Below are 26,345 nucleotides of genomic sequence, written 5' to 3'. Positions count from 1 at the left end.
GTTTGTGTTAATGTGTGTCTTGATAGTTTAAATGATTATTTATAGTGATTTTATAAGTTTATAAGAATGTTACCTACATTATACAATTATATTATGTTTTATTATTGTAGCTATTCACGAAAAATAGTTTTACTTTAAATTTTTTTTAATAATTAAGGCCTGATAAAAATATTGTATGTTACTCTTCCTTCATACTGAAACTTAAATTTCAACACTTCTGCTTGATGGAATAATATACTAATACATAGAAATAATGTTCTATTATGTTAAAATAAGTACTTTTAGGAACTGAATTAAAATGCTATCCCTTAGTAATTTATTTATTTTATGCATAATAAGTTCGTACATACAATGTTTTAGCATTCCTTTATCTTTATTTTCCTTTTGTCCGTAAGACTCAATTTAGTTTAACTCTATCTCTGGTAGCGCAACATACAGGCTATTCCTAGTTTGAGTATCCTATTCCTAGTTAGTTTGGAAATTCTAGTTTCATAGTTTCATATGAATATATTTTAAATAGAATCAAGTCTCCGCAAATCTGTTTTTTCAATAAATGATTCCAATTTTAAAATTTCATAAATTTATTTGTACATTATTTATGTGAAACGTACTATACAGGGTCAGTTTACATTGCATTATTAATAGTAACCACATAATATTCGTCTTTACCTACGCTGGCATTGCCAAAATCAACCATGAACAACAAATATTTTCCACAAAAATCCCGGTTTTAATAATCGTATTTTTAACCATTTTGTAGTTTAGTACGAATATGGTGTGTATAAGTGTATTTTTGACTCATAGTATAATGTTGCCGTTCTGACAAATTTTGTTCGAGTTGTAATCATTTTTACATAATTTAAGGCTACTTAGACCTTTTTAAGTAGCCTAAGTCATTTCAGGATCTCAAATGATCTCCAAATCAAACATCATCGTATTGCATTCGATAGTTTTCGAGTTTATCGTTTTCAGATAGACGCGACGGGGTACTTTGTTTTACCAATATAACCAATATAAGGTTGTTTTACCAATATAAGGTTCAATTTTCACACGAAACTCTATAGAACTACAGTTCCGATTCTGAAGTTTATCTTAAATTAGCCTCGAGTACTTTGACTGTTTTATTTTGTGGCAATGAATTTTAAGATAAGCAAAATTACCAACAAAGGTATTTAATATATTGGTAACCTAATTATTTTAGTGTTACTCAATATTATGCATTCTATAAAATAATAACCGACGATAACGGAAACTCCAAGCTGGTAAAAATCGACTGTACCTTAGACAATATGATTTCGAATGCCAACGAATATCGATATCGATGCACCAACAATAGCACAACATTATCGATATATTACTGCACCATTACGGCAATAAGTCGATGCCGATCTCACGTTTCACTTTTATTTTCTCTTTTCACTGACGCCGTGACGTCACGAGGTCGACTGGTTCACGTTAGGTAACTGACTTTGAACGGCACAGGTTATACTAACCGGAATTCTGAACCGATTGTTGTTAAGTAGAACGGTTTTTGTTAGGTCAATGTTTAGGTATGTATTAGTCAAGTGGTATCTGAGTTTTGGCGATGTATTTTTTGTGAAAATTTAATAACCGAGCGACGATAGCTTAGTGATACAGATTGCCGAGACGAATGTCAGCAGGTTCATAACCTAAGGGCACGCACCTCTGAGTTTTCCAAACTTATGTGTGTATTTTTTGTGCATTATCGCTTGGTATAGAAGTGAAAAAAACCTGCGTAGTGGACTAAGGCCTAATCCCTCTCAGTAGTAAAGCTTGTGCCCAGCAGTGGTACAGTATATAATACAGAGCTGATATTATTAACTACAGTATAATAGAGTGATATATCAATTATTCCGCCCAAATATCTCTAATATTGACAGGAGCACGTATTTAAGAATATCGAGTAAAAGCTCAATGAGTCTCTTGGCTACATTGTCTTCGAAACGATTATTTTTTATGTGATAAAAGCCCGTTCTTGGAATAAAAAACACTTAGCCTATCCCGTAACACTCCAGGAAAAATTATTTATCGATGAGAGAATGAGATACATACATAGATATCATCACGCCTTTTTCCCTTTTCAGATGTAGGCAAATTTTCTTTCTTTTCTTTTCAGGTGCAACATAGCCGCCTTTCGCCAGCTCCGTTACATTCCATGTAATAATGGGTGGAACTATTGCCACGTACCACGCATATATCCAGGATGTTACAGCACACAAAAATTAAATATTACTCTGCATGACCCGGGAATCGGACCCGAGACCTCAGTACCACTTTACAGACGCAATACAAAGTACCCTCTGTTATATCCAAACTTAAAAGTTTTAGGTGTTCATAATACCAGTATATATACAGGGTCATTTTGACATCGCGTTACTAAATGAAACCACATACTTATCTACTTGGAAATAACACTACAATAAGTTACTTGAGCCGTAGACGTAAAATAAAAGTGTAAGTTTCGAACAAAATAAATATTAATAAAAAAAATAATAATTTTATGCCACCTAAAGCAGCTACTACTACTCTAATAGAATTCGTTGTAGCGGCAACATCATACATTCAGTCAGAAATACACCCACGCACACGCCATATACGCATGAAACTACAAAATGATAAAAAATCAGTAATTAAAACCAGGATTTTTCGTAAAATATTAGCTATTAATTGATAATTTTTGGCACAATGTCAGTAAAGGTGAATACGAGTACCTATGTGGTTTCATTTAATAACGCAATATCAAAATGACCCCGTATAAGTTTGCGTGAAAAAATATCAAGAAAGTTTATCCAAACGCGTCTCTTGATTGGATCTTAAATCAAATTTAGCTAATATTAGACATTCTTCATAACTTAACAATATAGACAAACTCTATAAATATTGCAAATTTATTCACCTTTTGAACTATTGCATGCTAATAAGAAATTTCGTTTAACATCATTCTCAGACTTGGCGTTCCACTTAGACTATCAATAAAATTTGTGATAACAAATAACGAAATATATTCTACACTACTTGATTTTTTATACTTTTAGATGTAATAAAATATGGAAGATCTTTTCGTGTTTACCGATCTAATTCAATTCAAAATTTTAATCTCGAATGTGTTGTCTAACTCCTTCATTACTATTTCGCAATTAGCTCGCTCCACAAAAGATGCAATCAATATTTACGCTTCCGTCTACCCCCGCTGATGTACATACAAACAAGTCAAACAAGTATATATATCCTATACGCTTATTTCTTTAAAAAAATATGTTCTACATATTTACGCAACACATTAAAACAGTCATACAAATCGATCCACACTAAACTAAATTCAGGTCTAGAATCAATTTCATGTAGATCAGACTAATCTTGCTTAACATTATGTAATTTAGTTATTTAAACCAATATTTTATAGATTGCGACAATCTGCTAGTCCCCACGAACTAGTAGACTGACAGGCGTCCAACGTTACACTTATCGGTAGTTTAACAATTATTATTAATTAATTACATGTAAATTATACATTCTACTTGTATTATAAACTACAAATAGCGTACCTATATTTATCGATCTGTGAGTCTGTTGGAACTGGATATACACAAAGTGATCCCGGAACGCGACTCACTTACATGGGCTTTTGGCGGGTTTTAACACTTTGTGTATAGTGGTCGCTATCTGGACATCCGCATACGCTATTCGGTCGGATATAATATATATCCTACCACCAAAGTATAGTGTAAAACTGATATTCTGCTTTTAAAAACACCAGTCAGATTGAGTTTCTTAGAATTACACATAGATCAGTATTTCCACATCTACCAATAGTCTACATTTACGTGTGCTATATACTCAGTCTACTTATTAAGATACTTATTATTATAAAAATATATTGTTATTTCTATCACCGAGGATCAGTGTGTAATTGCGGTTCCTATTTCAAATGGTAGCTAGAAATATTATTGGGCACTATGAGATTTAACATTAGCAAAATTCTCAGAGTAATAAGAGCAGTGGAGTAATGTTTAAAAATCAGACATAATACGACCTCTATTAGATTGTTGCCTTGTAGAATGATTATAATCGTTCGAAAAATCTATAAATTTGTGACTCTCCCTCCTGTGTAGCCTGTAGGTATACCATTTTCAGTTGAGAATCCATAAAAAGAAATAAAATAAATATATGTTACAAACATAAAATACTGTCAAATCACCTTCTCTTGCGACCTTAACATGAATTAAATCAAGGCTCGATCGAATTTGAAACATATTCTTGTTGCCTTTTGTTTGATATACAAATTGCATGTTAATTTCTACAAAAAATATTTTGCTACCAAAATCTGTTTATTATTTATTTATTTTTGTTTACTTAATATTCACATTTTAAAAGTATCTTACAATATAAAATAGTGTATTTTTTAGATAAAATTACATAAATAGTGCAGGAATATTGTAAGTATATTGAGAGAAAGAACTATATTAATTTGTAACAGTCAAAATTTAAATCGATTTCTCAATTTTCACCTTAATCGATATTTAGTTTTGGTAGTAAAAGATATTTACCGTTCCCGTCCAGCGTAAGTCCCAGCTTTGGGCTTCAGTCTCTTAGTTTTCTTGTTTTTCTTCCCAAACAATTTACTAGTGACACGACTGTACGGCGGATGGGTATTGTTTAGCGTCATTTTCCTCAATCTTCCACTGGTTTTGCACTCTAATCTAATATACTATAACGGCATCGATTCATCACAAGTTAACGGACTTTACAAATCATTTCATGTAGAAAGTTCTCACTTAACATTTCACAAAATAATCGATCACATTAAAGACGTAAAATATATTTTTTTACATCAAAATGTAAAAATGTAGCGCCTTAATAAATAATAATACCGGCTGAATGATAAATAAGAAAGCAATTTTTATTTTTAGGATTACATTTAACGTTTTTTATTTGAAAATGAAACTGTTCGTAATTCAAATTCGAATGCAAGGCAAAGCGCGCGCGCCGCGGCCCGTGTTACCAGTCTCACTGCAGAGCTTACGGTGTCTATGTGGTTTCCACGTGAAAACGTGTAAGCGAAAGTGCTCTCCATAAGTCTGTCTGTACGTCGATTTTTCTCGAATACTTTATTGTTCTTATTGATTGGTTCATACATTCACTATCAGCACTTTTTACAAGGCCCTCAAATTCCTAATGTAAGGTAACAACAATTCGGAAAAGTTTTTATCTTCAGTTCTTAACAGTAAGCAAATAATAAAGTTGTTAGGTTTTAATAATAATTTATAATAAATATATCCTAATACTGTTTATCAGCAATGTCTTTTAACATTAGCAACATTACAGTCATTCTAAAAAAATAAAATAAAAAATTACATGACATTAATTCACAATATTCTTTAGTATCATTTTTTATATACGTGTACAAAATTACGACATAACGTTGGTGAATCGACAGATGTCATGCTAGTGCGAAAAATCATATACACTAGTGTTATAATTATTTCATCCAACACTAATTATGCGTCACACCGTGTGACAACGGTAATGTCCGGCGCATGTTTAAAGCAATATGCGATTTCATTCATATTAAATCTGATTTGTCTCTGATATGGCGATAAGGTCGTTTCTTATCATATCTTAGAACAGACATGACGACGTCTGCCGACCGCTGGCGTGATGTGTTATTTTTGTTTGTAAATAATAAATATATGACGTAAGAACTTCAAATCATTGCGTTAATTATAAATACTTTAATAAAAGTAAATTTAACGTTAAGCATCAATTAAGTTACTTAACACTTAAGTAGGTCAATAAGGTTACGTTGTGCCCTGAAGTATCATAACTTCTTAGTAACGACGCCTCGCGCGGCCTTTCAAATTAAAAAGAAATAAGATTTCAATTAATTCTTATATTTTGTTGATGAATTCTCGAAGTCATTGAGTATCTATCAGTAACATACTTAGGTATAGAATATAATAGTTAAATAATCTCTTATTTAATAAACCCTAGACTTGTATACACTTGTTATAACTAAAATGTAACGAGCTAAATTTAATTATGCCATCTATTGAAGTATCTCTACATTTACAAATAAATGATGTAATATAGACCTAGGGCATCGGACTTCATCGTGGCCCATAAAAAAGTTGAGTTAATATCGTATCATAAAATAAATTGAATATGTCATCTATTAAAATATCACTACATTTAAAAATAAATCATTAATTTGGGACTGGCGCATCTGACTTCATTGCGCCCCGTATAAAAAAAGTTTGAGTTCAGTTCTATCCGCTACATCTTCTTCCCTAAACCACCGATTTCTCTCAGTCACGCCAGTACAGCGCATGACACGGCCGTTTTACCGACAAAACACTTTCGCCGCTACGGGTGTCAATTAGAATGTAGTCTATCTCATTAATACTTACCTACGTATACCTTTTTTTTAACACGGGAAAATCCGTTTACTGATTTCTGACGGACACGCCGGTATAAACTGTCCTAATAACTAAAACTCTGCCATTAGAATCTCACCCTAATATCGAACGTCGCTGAGTGCGTAAGTGCATGCAACTGCAACCCTTGCAGACCTACATATACCTACCTACCTAGCGGTACCTACTTGAAGCGCGATATAGAAGAGTGTGATCCACGTGCTGAAATGTTTTAGACGTCGAACAGATGCTGCCTACTTGATACTGAGAAGTACTATGTCTGACAAATTTTACCCGATACAGTCTTTTACTTTCCCCTATGTACAAATTCACTTTTCTACGTGCGTATTCCGTCCCATAATATGATACGGAACGAGCTAATATCAGGCATGAATTCCATACTCCGATCTGGAGTATGTAATTCATGCCTCTTGTATTAAGTACAAAAACTAAATATCAATTTGCACGACTCGTTAACCAAACCCGAGACCTCAATACTGCAGACGTACCGTAATACAACTATGCCACCAAGGCAGACATTTTAAAAATAACGTATCGTGTGCAGTAAGAGTGTATGGAAATGTATAACATAATGTGAAAGCATCTCAATGCGTAATAATCACTTTGTTTTACAATAACAAATCATTACGCGACACCTCATTGTTTACGTTAGAAATTCAAGGTCAGAAACACTGTCCGTTGGAGAAAATCGATGGTAATGAGCTTTTTCCCCACCCATTGTCTCCCCCCGACGCTAGATGGCGTTGTAAAAAATAATCCATTGTTACACAATGTATCGCAAAAAATGTTTAGACAACTATCGTGCACTTTTAACGTTATGTTGCATGATAACATGATGTTAATCAATGTTGTTCTTTATAATTTTGAAATAATGAGAGGAATTACTTTGGAGATTTACTATTGTACCTAATTAGTCTTAGTTTGTCTTACCGTTTGAAACTTTTTTGCACGTCATTAATTCTTTGTAATATAAAACTTAAGATGACACTGATCAGCCTGGAAAAGTAGTTATATTATTATCTAACAGTTTTTTTGTGTTCGTTCTATGCAATTTTTATTAAATTAATATGCTCAAACTATTAAGGTTTGTTACAAATGCTATCGGAGTTGATAATTTAAAGCGCTTTATATAAAATAGTAAATTATGTATTGTTTCACATCATAAAATAAATAAAGATTTATTGACAATAATTTCAAATATTTAATATACTAATTATTAATTTGAAACATAATTTAATTCTATTAATTAAAAAAAATCATTATTTCGTGGATTCCGTTTGATAATTTTCAATAGATATACCTATCTTCTGGTAATTTTTTTTATACATAATTGTCTGTGTAATTGTTTTATGTAGATGCCAACGTTATTTTTATATAACGATAATTATGATTTTTAAAAAATTTACCAGTAGTTCCTGAATGATTAAATACAACTAAGTATTATCTAATGTAGCACGTAATCAAACGCATAATGAATATAATTAGAGAAAATCTGTTCTAAAAACGAATACATAATTACTAATGAATAAATAAGTGAAACGCATCTATGTCTCAATTGCCATACGTGTTATTTATTTTAGCATAATGCGAACACGTAATGACAATCGGTCTACAGAAAGAAATTCAGTATAAAAAACACCGAAATATTGTTTCGAACTGTATAGGTAATACTAAATCTGGTCTACAGAAAGAAATTGAGAATAAAAATCACCGAAATATTGTTTCGAACTGTAATACTAAATGTACGTTGAGTTTTTTGTAGATTTCATTATTAGTTCTTTTTTATTCATACACTATAATGTACCTGATAAACAATAGCAACCTAAACCTCACCGATACTAATATATAAAGCTGAAGAGATTGTTTAAACGTGATAATTTCAGGAACTACTCAACTGATTTTGATTTTTTTTGTTACTAATAGGAAGCTACATTACGCCAGAATGCTATAAGCTACATTTTATCGCGGCAAAAACTTTTAACATGGGCGGTGCCACAGGCAAAAACAAGTTGGTGATAACCATAAATGAAAGATGTCTCTCGTCGGTTATCAGAGTTATGCCGGTCTGCTCTACCGAAACGCAACTTGCTTCGCCGGTATGCGCGGGCGCAGCGTGTCGGGTTTTTTATTGTGCAGTCAGTGTAATCGTCGCTACATAGCCGCGCGTTAAACTATGAAACTATAGATTGTCTTTTCTTTATTGATATAATTATGTCAGCTTTAGTCAAACAGCAGACGGAGCGGGACGGTGACGTGACGCAGGCAGGTCATGAACAGTTCTAATATACTAGTTAATAAAGAATTTGTCTCATAGAGCCGTCGCGCTCAGCACTCGACTTCACATTCAGTCGGGCACCAGCGTCGTCTTATCGTCCCGCTTGTCCGCTGTCTGACGGAAGTAATAAACCTATAGCAGTGGCGAAGGGTGAAATTTTTCAAAAGGTAACCCGGTGTAAAAAAAATTGGCTTCAGTTAAGATATCGGGACAATTTATTGGAAAACACAAACGAAGACAACGAATTAGTCTTGAATATAAATCGACAAACATTGACATGCCTACTAAATTACCTATTATTTGTAAATAATTGAAACATCCATAAAATCGAACAATAAACGTAAATAATTCTTCTTCCATTAATCACAAATATAAGTACTTACCTATTAATTTATTATAACAGCCACAAAAGTAAGTATTAAAATAATAACCACACTACATACCTAAAAGTATCTGTTTATTTTCAAAATAAAACTGTAAATGTAATAGAAATAGGTATCACGATCGCCAAACAGACCAACTGTTTAAGTCTACCTACATGATAAACATATATAATTATCAATTTAAATTATAATCAAGAAAGGTTATTCGTTAACTTTTGCTTGTATCGTGGTGATATATAAAATTCGGTAAAATATAATATTTATTTTCTTCTGATTTTGTGTCTGAAATCAAAAACTTTCAGATCTACTTCAAATATTTAACTAATAATTTAAGCTATTATAATTATTGTTCATTGTATGATATGTTTTAAATTTAAATTTACCTATTAAATATATTGTTTAGTATCACCGAAAACCTAAAAGGGAAGCCGGTGGGAATCGGCTTGTATGGACGCTTCGCCACTGACCTATAGCTATATAGGTATTTTGATTGCTGTAGCATCCTGAGCGACCATGAATAAAATTCCCCGAACATAAACTACCCATAAGTCGGCAAATCACAGACGCGTGATAATTCTCCTGGACTAAACGCGATAGAAGCTTATCGTCAGAGGCTCTTGCACACGTAAATCTATTATAAAATATCTATTTCTAAAATGAAATTAATTCCCACAAAATACACACACACTAGCATCGTAAATCTAAAACAACACAAAACATTAATCACTTATTTCTAGATCCTTCCGAACGATTCCAAACCCATAAATCTATAACGTAAGCGCAATTTCCGTATATAATTTCATAAAGAAAAACCCACATCCGAGTTAGATTTCCCCATCAGTTTCACTTTCACTGACGCAGGAAAGAAAATTGTGAAAATTATCTCGTCTCTTTTTGACAGTTGACGTACGACAACCACAATATAGCCTGCGGGGAACACGATAATAACACGTTATGTCTTCGTGTTTATATAAGTCATGGGAATCGTCAATAATGACGTTTATGTTATTGAGAGACTAGTTTTTGCTCGCGGCTTCGCCCAAGTGAATGAGTTTTCCGGGATAAAAGTCCCGCTATATATTTTTCCGGGATAGAAAGTAGGCTATAATCTTCTTCTATCTTAATTAATTATCTTGATACCAAATTTCATAAAAACATTGACAGACAGAAAAAGGGACTTTGTTTTATAATATGTATAGATAGTGCTTGAGCGAAGTTTAGGTTGGCATACCTGCAGAAGTTGACTTCCGCAAGCGATTTTTACCGATGTTCACGACATGTCCGCAGGTTCAAACCCAAAGGGCACACAGCTCTGACATTTCTATAATCATGTTTGTATTCTTCGTGAAATATCGCTTGCTTTAACAGTGAAACAACAACGTAAGGAAACCTGCATACCTTAGAAGTTCTCTATAAAAAAATTGAGAGTTTGTGAAGTCCACCAATCCACATTACGCCTGCATGGGGGAATTTAGCCTAATGTCTCTCAGTATTAGAGGAGGCCCGTGCTCAGCTGTGGAATAGCATATAATACAGGGCTAATATAGTGGAGATTGTAAAACTTTTGTTATTATAGCAGCTCTATCTTGATGATGTGCCTTACATAGCCGTACAAGTCTGCGTACCTACAAATATCATTAGCTCAACATCACGCACATGCGCAGGCTTTTTCACTAACATAACATATCCACAACCAGTAAACAATATGTTGCACAAAACAACGAAATCATAACATACATGGGTAAAAGATGTTACGCTAAATGAACAGCAGCAATCGGCTGAAACATCTCAAAGCGTTTTCAGTACGGAACGCGACCGTTATTTGCATCTCAATTAAACATCATTGAGGTGGAACTTGAAGGTCAACGCTCGTGTACAACGACCGTTTGGTTGGAAAAACTGACGTGTGGATGATCGGACGTTGATTCTTGATCGACTTTTTGGTCTAAGTGATTGATATTATTAATTCTAGTTTTAGATTCCGTTGGTCGACTATCCAATGTAATATAAAATAATATTATGATACAAGAAGTCTAGATACGTTATGGTATGTCGGCACACAGCTACTTACTTTACAATAACTGCGACCGATGGTTCTTAAGTTCCCTATGTACTTCTTGATAAATAAAACAGGTTATTTATTAATGGTCTTTCTGTGGTAAATTCGTTTCAAATTCGATCAGAGATTTCAGCGATTTCTTCACAAACAAACACATTCATAATAATAAGAGGTAAGAATACATATAATGCTGAAAAGGAAATATTTTTTATATATTTTTTTTTATTGCTTTGAATGACAAAACCAGCTTGCCGTTCGCCTGGTGATAGCGATACGACCGCCCATAAACAGTAGACACACCATCCAACACCTTGAATTAGTGTTGTTGGTATTCCACTACGCCATCCTGAGACATGAGATGTTAAGTCTTATTATGTCCAGTAGTTACACTGACTAAATGTCCTCCAAACCGGAACACAAGAGTGACTACACGCTGCTGCTTAGCGGCAAAAATAGATATTGCGTTGGTACCTTCCTAGGTGGAATATCACATATGAGAAACCTACTACCAGTGGTATAGTATATATATTAGAAACAATGCTTCAACCGCTGATAAGAAATCGCGAATGATCTAGAGAATGGGCATTCAACGGAAGCCAAGATCCGCTGCGGTCCGCTGAGCAAACTCAGCACGTAATCTAATAATCTGATCGGGCTGAAACAAATGGTAAGTTGCACTGGAAGGATGACTTGAACATCGTGATGGATAATTTGATTAAATCCATGTACTCGCAAGAACTTAGCTTTGCGAATATCGACTTAAATATAGTGCCTATAAAAGCGCCTTTTTCCTAAATACCATTGCGCATAGTGTTTTACTGATGGTACGTATGCGACCTCCATGTGGAAATGTATTTAACGTCCATGTTAAAGTGTATGTAATGCAGATATTAGATATATTCTGTTAAGGGTAATTCCGTGGTGCGGGTTTCTCTCACCCTCTAATAAAATTATTTGGCTGGCGTAAGTTCAGCATCAGCAAAATAATTAATAATAATTTATTTCGGAAAGATAAAATGTCTAAATATTTAGACTTGGCACATGAGGTTACCGACATGTGGGATGTGGACTCTACAATTATCGTCCCGATTGTCGTTTCTGCGCATGGATTGATACCAAAGAGCCTCGACCAACATCTTCGGAAGCTCTCAATTGGCCGTTGGGTCGGAGGCCAGATGCAGAAGGCAGTATTGCTGGACACGGCGCGCATTGTGAAGCGATTCCTCACTTTGAATCCCTAACCGCCGGTGGCCTGGGTCTTGCGCTTCGCCATCGGAGGGTCATACATTTTTTATCTTTTTATATGCATGTTTTTTTTTTAAATGTATATGTAAAAACGTAAAAAAAATACCTTTACAATAAAGAGAATTGACCATTTATTTCGTCAAAATTAATCATTACTTGACACATAAGACGACCAATGCAGAAATAAACCACTGCAGGGATACTGTTGCGCATCACTTTTTTTATCAAAATCTGCAAAGTGACCCCATTATACCTAATGTTAAGTGGAGTGCGGTCGATTAAAGTATCGACTGACGAGAGATGATTACCCTTCAGCAGTCGACATAATTATGCCGGCCTGTTGGAACCGGACATACACAAGTTGATGAACGCGACACACTTACATAAAAGCGATACGCTTTGATCCTTACATAAAATAATGATGTCATGTCTTATTAATATTAAGCTGTACGGTTGTTACAACAACTTGCATGGTAATTAAGCTCAAATCCTATTTGTCTATTGTAGCATATCGTACGGAATGCGGGCGATGCATGCAACATAGATTTTATCGCACCATTTCAGCGCTAAGCTATTCAATAAATTACTATTATTTTATGATATGTAGTGTAACCCCGGTCATATCTATATTAATATATAAAGCTGTATACTTTGTTTGAAAGCACTAACTTCAGAAACCGATTTTGATTTATTTTTTACTAATAAGAAGGTACATTACTACTGAGTACTATTTTATCCCGATAATCTTTTACGCAGGCGAAGCCGCAGGCAAAAGCTAGTGATGTTATAAATATCTCTTTTCTTAGTAGGATAAGTCCTACTTCAATTTCAAGTCGGCGCAACTTTATCACGCGTGTTGCGGACACTATTGGACACAATTATTTATTACTGATTTGTGTGCCATCAACCCTCTCTAGCTAATCAAATCCCGGTATTAAGTAACTTAATGCTATGAAGAGAACCTCTTAAGATGTTAAAATTTGATTGAACTTGTTGATTTTTTAACCGACTTCAAAAAAAGGAGGAGGTTATCAATTCGACGTGAATGTTTTTTTTTTTTATTTTAATTAGGCACCTACTCCAAAATTGGTATCCAATATATACTAGTTATGTGAAATTATAAGGGCCGCATTAACAAATGCTACTGAGTATCGCTCTCAAGTGCGATCAGCGGAGACGTTGTCAACTCACAGTCAGCATCCTTATATCGTCGCTATTTAATAAACAGATACTAACAACGTCTCAAATGATATATTAAGTGTTAGCATATTACGGAATTTGTTAGCCGTGTTTTCTTTAATAAAACTGTGCCGATAGAGCTGACATCAGGCGCTTAAATGATACAACATCTCAAACGATATCTCAAGTCATAGCACATGACGCAGTTTGACAGCTGTGTTTTATTTAGTAAAATTGCATCGACATACCTAACACCAGGCGCTAAACCACAGCTGAAGTTCTGTTTATCAAATATTAAATGTGTTTTATATAAGTACATTAAACTGTCATTGGAAGGATGCTGGTACTTACAGCTCAGGTCTTCCTATTTTAAGTGACAGCCAAACATAAATTTAATATTCTTGTAATATTTGTAAGAGAAATAAATAAATAAAAATTGAATAGTTCAATACCTTAAATGTCTACTTAAGATGCTACTCAAAAGTGTGATCGGTTTAGATACCAACTAAATACGACAATTAAAAATAAAGCAAACTGACTTCTCACCTGATCACGCTGGCTGGAACAGTCTTGGAGTACTTAAGCCTTGCGGAGGCGGACCTCACCGGGCGCGTTCTTGGACACGTGGCCATTTCTATCACACTATCACAACTATCACTTGATTCACAAATCAATCATAGTTTAACAGTTCGTTTTCGTAATGTATTGTAACTTTTTCACAAAAGTTCTGTAAAATGCGTTTCTTTTGCTTGAAAGCGTTTTGTTTTATGTACAGTTCAGCTTATGTAAAGAAGGTTAATATTAGAATGGCAAAGCGGATATTATTTATGGAAAATAAATTAGCGTTATTTCGATATCATGAAAGCGGTCTTTGAAAAAAATAGTTAAAGCAACCAAAATAATATAACATGGATTTTGGGAAGAAATCTTATGTGAATAAACCTAGCCTAGCCTAGCGACCTAATTATTTGATAGAAAATATCCTTTTCCGAAAATACACAACATCAAAATCATTTCAATAAAATACCCTGAAAACCATTTAAATAACACAAATATAATATACACTTAATCATTATGATATGTCTTAACTATACCTTTAATTAATATAAAAACAAACTAAAAATTCAAAATACGTAGACATAATTCCCGCCATAATGATTCGTTTTAAAAACTGAAGAAGCAAAGGAATTATAACGTAAGTTTTAATTCACAATAATCATTGTTGTAAAGATACTAGCCAGAAATAAAAAATATATATTGCTTAATACTGGCCAGTTTTAAATGGAAAAAAAATATTATCAATAAAATTACTGGCCGCTTTGCACTGAAGAAGAAAACTACCGTAATAAAAATTAAGATTTAATATCTGCATTGTTAAAACAAAAATAGCAATAAACCGAAAAAATCAGTCATCTAGAAACTCGAAACGGCCAATTATTACTTATTTACAGACTCTCGAAAAACAAGTTTTCATAGCAATTGACAAGTTATCCGTTTTCATTAACTCTTAAAAAATATCTTGCGGGAAATCATGCGGTGCATTTTATCACGCGCTCTTCATCCGTAGTGACTTTGATTTGTTTTAAACTTAGTTGCTTAGTTAAATATCTTTTAATATTTATAATGGATGTTTTATTGCAGTTGAGATTTTTTTTATGGTCAAGGAAACTTAAATTAATAATCATACTTCTTGAATAACACAATAACTGTAACATTTTTAAATATAGAATGAATTTGATATTAATATGACTGTTTAACACACATAATAACCAAATTACGCATACATTTCGTTAATAAAAGAAATCTTCATGACAATTGTATTTCTATCACCTTTCAAAGATTAATGCTATTTGACGAATATAATCAAAATACACAGAACAAAAAACAAATCCTTAAAACCCAAAGTACAGATCTGTAAGACGTGCATAGTATAATCAAAAATGACGGTGAAACTATACTTCACTAATCCTTAAGGTCCAAAGTGCCAAGACAAAAAAAAAAACCCAACAAAGTAATTAGTTAAACTGCATTCAGTACAAAAAATTAGGCAAACATACTGTACGTCGCGCTTTCCTAAACATTCGAGAGTGAAGAGAGGTTTTAAAGCATAAATATGTTAATTAATTGTGAATAAGACAATTAACGTTTGATACGTAAATTTCACTTTGACTTATACAATGGCCATTTTATTAGATAATTAGATTGAAAAAAAAGAGATAAAAATAAAGATAGTTTTATTTTACAAATATGAGTAAAACAGATGACCATACATGAGATTCTTTAGAACAATCATATTTAACCAAAGGATGCTATGCAAAATAACTTTTTTTAAAATATATATTTTTTTAAAGTATTTATTATGATACAATTATGTCATGAAAAAATATACATAACAGTATTTAAAACGATGGCGTAATGTAAAACAGCCATGTTAGAAAGGTAAAACTTAATCTGTTAAAATCAATAAAATAAGAAGAAATAGAAAGAATTTGGCTTTCTTTAAAATTGTCGTATTACAAAACTAACATATACAACCTCCTTCATTCACAGGACCGTGCCATGATATCCCGTTATTATCTAAATAGTTATCACATCTTTAGATCATTTTGAGTCATAGATTTTGAAAACTTATTTAATATTTAAAACTACTTGGATCTTAGAGAATATAAAACTTGGTGAAGTTAACTCATTTGTTTTCAATTCAAATGTTGTTTTTGATTCTTAGTATAGACCTAGTAGCTTGAGTTAATGCAGAGAAGGCAATGAAAAAGCAAAGTCAAAACAAAGCAGCATCATCATGGCAACACTATCTAATTTACGGTGACCCAAATGTATTTCTTAAAATTAATGAGGAAGAAAATAATTTGACAATAAAGCATAATATACTTATTTAATTTAATTATTTACATGTCGAAATTGTATATTGCAATCAATGTATTTTTTTTTATATATATATAAATTACTTCAATAATCCGAAAACGCTGGTACTCTCAAGAGTAATATAAAAGATTAAAACCTTTATACATGACACACAAAAAAAGAAATTCAGATTACGGTCAAGTGTTCACGAGAGTGCCATTTCCTCTGAAACACAATGTACAATTCGAATGCATTGGCAGCACGTTTTCAGAACACATTAAAAACGCGGCATCAGCTTTTTTATATAATTATTTTCTGATTAGTAAAATTAATACGAGGTCAGGTGAAAATCATAATACTAAATTCTTTAAATACCGTAAAAGGATTTTTTATTTTAAATATTTAAATAAACAAGATCTGGTCATAAATTATAAAAAGAAATTAACTTTTTTTCTATTTATAGTATTCAAATTTGGAAGTCGACAAATCGTTCGTGTTTCTAAATTAAAATTGGACACAAATTGTGACGGCTCAATAATCGATGCATGCCATTGAAAGTAGGTTCACACGAATCAAGAAAAACATTTTGCTACATGCAAGCAATAAGAGCAGTATACAGAATTAGTTTTAAAATAAGAACAGTTTTATTTAAAATAATCGTGTCCAACACAACACTCACACATACAAAAATGTACACAGACTAATCACTGAAATGACAGTTCGAGTCACTTAAAAAAAATCGTCCATAGACTCACGCGCACATTGCACTCAAAGCGAGCACACGCAGAGTAACATCTGAGTCGACTGTGTGCATTACTATTAGCGAATAATGTGTAGCTCTAGTTATTATCGCTGGGCGAGCGTGCGTGACGGGCGGAGCGGGCGCTGAAGCGAGAAGCGTCTGCGGTAACAATAACTTTTTGCGCCTTGCCAAAGAGAGAAAAAAAAGACAGCATCGGTATTGTTATATTATTTTAAGAATTAAAAGTTCGTTTTCTATTTACAGCTTTATATAAGCTATGGCCTATATGCGATAAGCTTTCATTCAATAAAAAAAAAATTAAGCAAGGCAAACGAAAACAATATTTATGAGGATACTAGAATGTGTTTTGTATACAGTTTCCATTATAGAATGTAATAGGACATCAGTATACATCTGTATACTTAATATTTTTATATATTTTTGTACATCGTTTTTTTAGATTATTGCATAACACTGGTTTGTGTGTTACTATATTTCATAATTAACCGTATAACAACTTCAATCGTTTATGTAACTAATTTCTTAGATAAAACTATAATAATAAAAATATACTTAACTAAATTTCATACAAACTTAAGATGAGTTCTCTATCAACCGTCTGTGGTATTTGTATTAATCGCTCCGCCCATGCCATGTGCACTACTCATAACCGCAAAGTAACTCACCCATTTAATATTAGCTTTCTATGTGGTCTGCCACTAGACTTCGTTCCACACTCCGCCTACAATTGCGTATGAATTATCGCGTTGTTCCGCGAACGTAACTAGATCATTTACGATGCTTTATACTAGACTCGATGATCTTGTAATTGGGCGAAAGGCGGATAACTTGGTGACACGTGTATGAGATCAGAATGAATGTTTTGTGAGCTTTGTGGTACTTAGAGTTGTATTAATAAATCGCGCCTCCTACGTTGAAAAGCAATACTTCGGCGATGAAACCATGATGTAATGTGTGCCTTCAACTGAAGCAAATCAGGACGGACCGCATAACACGCATGAAACTAGAATAATCATGGATGCGCTATCGTTTGTTAGGGGCGTGAAGTATTCGAGAATCAGGGCTCCTGTATGTATATAGTTTATAATTCGTAACCATGGAGTCATTTTTGACGTCATTATTAAATACTAGTAAATTGAAAAAAAACTACATAAACACATTGGTTCACATTTTAGATCACTACTCGGGTAAAATAGACGGATGTCTCTACGTTCCAAACTTGAGTTCAAAATGTCAAAACTATACTTGTACCCCAAGTTTTATCTATCTAAACAGGCTAGAGATCAGGCTTCTCTGGTTTGTAAGATCTGACATTACTCTTCGCCTATTTCTTATATAGTGGACTCTACCCGCGACATTACCGCCTAAATTAACAAAATATGATCTTGATCGATATCTGAAAAATAGCCTCAGAATAAACAAATCAAACGAAAATAAATAATTTATTCTGAATTCGTAGAATGTTATACATTATTTAGATTCCGTCAATATTAACTCTACCACCAGTTCGGAAAACAATTCTCACCAAAGAAAAACGGGCAAGAAAATCTCGTATTGCTCTTTTCAAAATCAATTTAAAGTATAAACTACAGTAGATGTTATTTAGAGCAGTTTATTTATTTAATATTATTAGGTAAAGAAGGTTCGGTTAGGTAAATTACCCTGAACCGTCAGGAATCCATCATACGATTGATGACGGTGGAGGAAGCAAAAGAAGTATGGCAGAATCGTGGCAATCCATAATCTATGCCTATCCTTATGAGATAAAGGCGTGATACTATATATATGTAATAAGTGGACGTGATGAACTTTATTCTAATCAGTTGATTTCCGCGATCGATCCATAAATTAACAGCCATTAGTGGTAACTAAGGGTACCGTAATACCAATTTTACTTCAAACATTACATAATTTCCGGTATCAACTCCATGAGACATGTCGATGAAATAATATCAATAGCAATTAGCACTGCTCCAGAGCAGTGGCTGGTTGGCTCTAGGCAAAGGCTGCTTGAGCCAGCCTTTACTTTACCCGCTCTAGTACATGGCATTTGGCAACACGAAGTGCCACATATATATGGCACGTGACGTAACAAGGCGCTGGCAACGCTCCGGATATTTCAAGGCATCTATTGCTTTCGGACTCGCACCGGGCACAGGCCGGTACTATGATGCAACGTGACGTATTGTCACTATGAATGTTGTTACAAAATAACACTTTTTAATTGCATCGAGGTTGCAATGAGACTGAAATTATATGTAATTTTATGAGTTTTGTTATGTTTCTTTTTTGCGTAGTTTTTAATACCTACTTAAATTAAAACAGCGAACAAACACATCATTAGAAAATTCTTATAGTTCAGAAGTATCCATAAAATCTGCAAATCCGCATTATGCCAGCATGGTGGACAAAAATCCATGCACATACCTAGCTTGTCAAATCATATTAAAATAGATTCATACTATTCAATAATTGAAGAGATATTTTTCACCATGATCACTTCAAAAGTAACCTAACCTAACTTTATATCTACGAAGCACTAAATAATATCCTTGATAAAACTTAAATTTGCAACGAATCATCCAATGTAGTACGTTAAATCATTCGATCTTAGGTTATCAATCAATACCGATTACACTTGCTCAATCAATTACGTACATAATAATTGATTTCTGTATTACACAACCGACGCTACTTTTAAGTGAAGCGATATTTTCCGGTACCGATACATAGTTTCAAGAAACGATACATTTAAAACATATTGATCGGAAGCTGTTATATATACACTTATATCTGTAATTACTTTTGCTAGTAGTAGGATATATTTCATATCCGCCCGGACAGCGACCGCTGTACACAAAGTGTTAAAACCAATAGTGGCCCACGTAAGCGTGTCGCGTTCCGAGATCAGCCTGTGTATATCCGATTCTAACAGACCGGCATAAGTGTTGACTGCCGAGAGGTGATCATCTCTCATCAGTCGACATTCTATTGGACTCCACTCCACTTACCATCAGGTGTAGTGGCGTCTCTCTGTCGTGCATATACATATAAAAAAATACACAACATTTTTTACTAATATCATACAGTAGTCTTGTGTGGTTGTTTAATATTAATTTAGTTACTACCACAATTATCTCTTTCGTCAAAATATTAATTTTGATGCACGCTAAGTTTTTTCGACAACATTCAAATTAGCTAGGTCAAGATAGCCTTTCAATTACAGATTTTTTTCACTTATTTTTATAATTATGTTTACACCTAGCGGCACATCCTTTTACCAGTTTTAGCTGAACTTAAAGTATGTCAACCAGGAAAGTTAAGCGGTTAGGTTCAATGCAGTCTATATATTTGATTATATTCATATCGGCGACATCCAAAGGTTGTCTGGAAGAAATCGCCGATAGCCATTAGACTGCCATTCATACTTCTTGTTTGTTCATAATCTCTACTGTATATTACGTTTCTATACGACTTGATGAACAATAAAGACTTTAAATATATGAATAAATAAATATGTTTTACATTCTTGTTTGAACATCTTAACATCTGTAACTGTGAAGACATTGAAAATGTTTTCATGGTAAGAAGCTATATGGTGCTTGAGTGGTAAGGACTATTCCCATCTCGGCGGCGGTTTTACACAGATTTGGAGCCACGAGTAAAAGAATGAAAAATTAAACAGATTTTCCTTATTTGATTGTATAATGCGCAAATATATTCTTGCTTTAGGCCTTATCGGTTATTTATACCGTATATTAACATTAAAATGGAGTAAAAAAATCCCTATATTTAAACGATACATGTTGTCAACGTTTATATTTATAAATGCTGTATGTAAATTCCAGAATATTTTTTTATCTACTCATCTATCATGTAGCAAAACATAAACAAACCACACCTTTTATCCCCATAGGGTTGGGCAGAACCGCTACAACTAATTCCACTTTTTTGTTATATTAGCGTAATTCGGCCATAAATCCAAGACTTCGAACTGACACTGAGCAGCAAAACCCAATATCTACCAGCCCAGGAATATCAACAAATCCAAGATTGGAACCCGAGACATTAGCACGACAACCCAACCACAAAACATCTACACCACGTGTCTATGTGGAAAAACAATGAGCAGAATATTCTAAGATGTACTCGTAAGCTTTCCTCGGATTCCGGCTGGTTAGTGTGGAGACGGCAGACGCGCGAGATCTCCGATAAAGTGCAATTAATTCGGTAACGCTTTCACGATCCTGTTGTTTCGTTTGGAGATATGCGATATATCGTGTGAGAAGTATTTAGTTCCTGAAGGATTGGTCTAGAAGCTATTTAAAAATAATAATACGGACAGAAGAGTTGCGTGTTCGATAGAGTAATTATTACTGAATCTGTGATTAAAGCGTTATGTATACAGTCATTTTGAAATTGGGTTAATAAATGAATTCACATACTTGTCTATACCTCTGACGATATTTTTCCAAAAAAAAATCCAGGAATAAAGATTTTTTTCAAAAAAAATCCCCGTTTTATTTTCTGATTTTTTGATAATGTTTTAGTTTAGTGCGGTTGTGGCGTGTATGTACGAGTGAGTATTTCTAACTCTGATCTTGCTTCTGCGACGAATTCTCTTAGAGTAATAATAGTGGTATAAGGGTGTGTAAAATTAAAATTACTTTTTATTAATTATTTAGTTTGAAACACATTTATTTCACATCTACGTTTCTAGTAACTTAGTGTAAAAGGTTATTTTATCAAGATAAGAAGGCGGTTTTATTTAGTAACACAAAATCAAAATACCCTGTATAAATAAATACTAATGTCGTTAAGTGACAAGACAATAGGTGTATATAAAATCAGCTAAGCCACAAATATAACTTATAATATTATTATATATTAACTTATATTACAATATAAGAGTACTATATTTTACAACGTGTACTTATTTTACTCATATCCTAAATTATTATCCATCATATCACGTAGGAAATATTCTCTCCGGTGGTTTTACATAGTTTCCATGTTCATTGAATGACAGCTGAATAGGCTTGTACTGCTTTCTATTATTTTGGCTTCTTGATAGTTTAAATGTCGCGTTGACTGACATAAATTGGAAAACAAAAGAAACGGTTTTAAAGCATTATTCGATCTATGCCAAAAGAATCACGCTTTGCCAGAAAGCGTTAGCGACACTTTCCACAGATGGGAAGAGGCTGGCAGTCTTTATTGTTAATTTCTAAAAATATTTTCTAAATATAGCTACGTAAACGCACTAAAACTTTAAAAGTGAGTAATATTTTTGGGGAACTTAATAATAATATAAATATCAGCCTTGTATTAAACTGTCCCACTGCTGGGCGCAGGCCTCCTCTGCTACTGAGAGAAATAAGGCCTTAGCCCACCACGCTGGCTTAGTGCGGATTAAACTTCTCAGGTATACAGGTTTGCTCACAATATATGGGTAACTTTAGAACCTTGTGAATTGTGCAAATTGACCGTCAGCACAAGCTAGCGAATATTTATACATTAGTATAATCAGTCACCGTTTATTCTTCAATGATACAAACTTCAGAGGTTTTACTTTCAGATAAAGAAAAAAAATATTTACACTGAAGTTATTATGGCTGTATATACTAAGACTACTTTATCCCATACAGTTTTTTCCTCAGAAAATAAGTAAAATCTTTCTGCTTTGGCAATCTTATCCTGCGTTTCAGTAGTTAGTCTTAATAAAATTTAAATGTCATGAACATAAACAGCAATACAACTACACGCACTAATAAATTAATTCATTCAACAATCTGCCAGACGCATTTTCAGCTGATTTATGAAGATATTATTTATTGAAGTCATGCAATGCGCAGAACATTTACACGCAGTAATGATTTATAAAAGCTTTATAAATTGCTTATTAATTACTTAACTACCGCGTGTTTCAATCGTACTGATTTATTTACTGTTACAATACATGCTATTGCATGTGGGTCTTAGCTCGTGATTTTACTGATATTAATGAAATGCTTTAGTCTCTGCCAGCTGATAATGATTTTGATGATTCCTTCCTAACCGAATTTCGGCTACGACGGCCAATCTCAACGAAGATCAGCCAGACCTCAGGGCGGTAGTCGCACTCATAGCGTTTACTTAGAACTACGCCACCGGCAGTCGATAGCTGATAATAATGGTCATAAATATTAAACAAAATTGTTTCTGCAATTTGTATATATATGAAATTTGTGTGTTAGTTTAATACCCTGGGAAGGTAATAGCTATGTTATATCCCGGGAAAATATATAGCAGGACTTTTATCCCGGAAAACTCCTTCACGCTGGCAAAGCCGAGAGCAAAAGCAAGTTTGTGATATACTTTAAATCTGTTATGAGGGCACGTTTATTCATAATATACTTAAAATTTAATACGCGGCTATGCTTACATAAATAGCGTAAAATATATTTACATAATAATCTATTATACAATTTCCTTCCTCAGTTCGGTTCGAGCTATCATTCTGTCAATGTTTTTAACACGGTTCGACAATTATAAAGTATAATTAACGTCTAATAATTTATTTTTTGGATTGTTTGGCGTTCCTATATCCGATGTATTTGCTGTGAAATTCAACCGAAAATAGATTCTCATGATTAAATTATTACATATAAAAATGTGGTAAGATATCTATAGCATGGATAGCGAAGACCATACATAAAATGTAAAACCCATAGGCACGCATTTTATGACACCGAGCGGTGAAACTTGAAGAGTCTCAGAGAACAATAATTTGTCTTAATCCCGCAACGAATTCAATCAAATAGAAAGATAGAGAGAAATTGGAAATATTAATTGTCCACTACCCTCCATAGCAAAGCGGAAGACAAAATAATGACCTAAATAGGCATTTTAAACTAATTATAAGGACGTTTACAACCAAATAAGCCAGTTGTAAAGTTGCTTTAAAAACAGTATAGTAAGTAGCAAACACTAACTTACAAACTTTACTGTTTGTAAAGTTGCTTTACAAACAGTATAGTAAGTAGCAAATACAATCTTCATAATCTGGGATTAACCTAGCATCAAAATGGGTGCATTCTCGTATTACAACGGTGACCAGCCCGTTAGTTCGCGAGCGCACAGTTACACGGACGGACAAAAAGCGCATCTGTTGCTGCTGGTCAAGATTGATCCGTGTAATGCACGATCATGTGTGACGGGGAGACTGGGGTAATGTGAACATTTATCAACGTCTCAACTTTCTTAAGCTGTGATTTAACATACAATAATTATTTTTAAGTGATTTTTATTAGCTTAGCTAAGTAAATATATGGAAACAATGTTCAATTTAAATTAAGCACTGACCCCAAATAAAAAGTTCATATACGTATATATTTTAAAAAAAATCTTTTTATGCTGGTAGTGGTTTTTGAAGTCGTATTTAATAACTTGCTATTCTATTATTTTTAACTGAAATACTGACCGTATAAACATAGTAATCCGATCACTCCAGCAGTTAATTACAGGGGCACTCCTAGTTTGTTTACGACAATAATACCGCTATCTAAGAAGAATATGTTTTGTTTAAATATTATTTTTTCCTGGTGAATTTGCTCTCGTAGTTTTTTGTACGTAAAACCTAAATAATTTCCTATTATGTAGTTTACCTTCTACCTAATTATCATGTCACTTGTCATAATTTTTTTGTTGTAACATAAACAATTCTACAGCTCTCCAATAAAGCACAATCTTCCATATCGCATACAACACCTACATAACAGGCTGTACTCACGAGACATCAGGCGTAGTGTTGGTGAGCAGGCGCACGCAGTCGAGACAGCCCCGTGCGGCGGCGTAGTGCAGCGCGAGGGCGCCGTTGTTGGCGCGCCCGCCCGCCGCCGGCATCGCGCGCCCGCACCACCAGCCCTCGACGGCTAGACGACCGCTCCTGGAATGGAAAATAATCGTGTTGAATATGCGAATCAACTACTATTGATGGTTCCTGGTAATTATTTGATAGAATGTGTAAGTATATCAACTATTGTTGAAAAGTGCATAAATATTTATTCTAAGTATTAAAATCACTACATAATCGTAGTAACTTGTGATATTACAAATACTTTGTAGCAAAACATGAAAAATATTATTTAACAGTAAATTTAAAAACATTTAATTAAGCATAATTATATTATCTTTGGAAGTAGCTAAGAATGTGTATATCCTAAAATGAAATCATAAAAAAGTATTTGTAGAGTTCAATGTAAGTTCTCTTACAAAAGATTTCAACGCTCACGACTTAACTTTCTATATACGCCATCTACCGGTGTAAACTAAAACTATTACGAGTTAGACTATTTCACTCAAGTGACGCATATTTCTACTCGTCCATAGATGGCGCTAATAAATAATATTCACAACAGGTTAAATTTTATCAAAAAACGAAATCTATATTATTATTATAACGAATACAGTTTTAAACATTACTTATTAATCAACACATATTTGCCAAAAAATGTTCTACAAGAGTCTTATTGGCATTTTTAAAGGCAATTTATTTTTAATCATGTTGAAGTTCAAATAAAAAATTCCCAAGTTTATAAACTCGTTTGATAGACATATTTAAATGGAAATGTTTTGATGGCGTCTAGTCACCTGATACGACGAGATTAAAGAATTATTACGACCTATAATGAAGAAAAAAAAATGGGTCATTCCAAATGTCAGTTGGTCATTCATTTGAATATTTTTAAAACCAGCTATGCCCAGTATTCGATAAAGTAAAGTTTACGATATTAAAAATCAAATTACAGTGATAATATTAATATACTTTAAAATAGCATTTAATTATCAATATCAATAATAATATCAGCCCTGTATTATATACTTGCCCACAGCTGAGCACGGGCCTCTTCTACTACTGAGAGGGATTAGGCCTTAGTCCACCACGCTGGCCTAGTGCGGATTGGTAGACTTCACACACCTTCGAAATTCCTATAGAGAACTTCTCAAATGTGCAGGTTTCCTCACGATGTTTTCCTTCACCGTTAAAGCGAAAGATAAATTCACAAAGAATACACACATGATTTTAGAAAAGTCAGAAGTGTGTGCCCTTGGTATTTGAACCTGCGGACATTCGTCTCGGCAGTCC

General features: G+C 33.5%; 1 protein-coding gene across 5 annotated transcripts in view; it reads right to left on the bottom strand.

Moving 5' to 3' along the window:
* Positions 1–25,140, bottom strand: part of LOC115448699 (espin) — a 71,870-nt gene extending 46,730 nt beyond the window's left edge. For 4 of the 5 annotated variants that reach the window (XM_030176214.2, XM_030176216.2, XM_030176217.2 and 1 more), the window contains exon 1: positions 4,569–5,005. In XM_030176214.2, coding sequence (XP_030032074.1) covers positions 4,569–4,687 — 119 coding nt within the window. In that variant the 5' untranslated portion in view covers positions 4,688–5,005. Of the gene's footprint in view, positions 1–4,568; positions 5,006–24,989 lie in introns of those variants that run through there. The other variant, XM_037437161.1, reaches the window with a different exon arrangement.
* Positions 25,141–26,345: the final 1,205 nt, after the last annotated feature.

The sequence above is a fragment of the Manduca sexta genome, chromosome 10 (genome assembly GCF_014839805.1).
Source record: "Manduca sexta isolate Smith_Timp_Sample1 chromosome 10, JHU_Msex_v1.0, whole genome shotgun sequence".
Taxonomy (NCBI): Eukaryota; Metazoa; Arthropoda; class Insecta; order Lepidoptera; family Sphingidae; genus Manduca; species Manduca sexta.
This window is presented reverse-complemented; position numbering and strand designations above follow the sequence as displayed.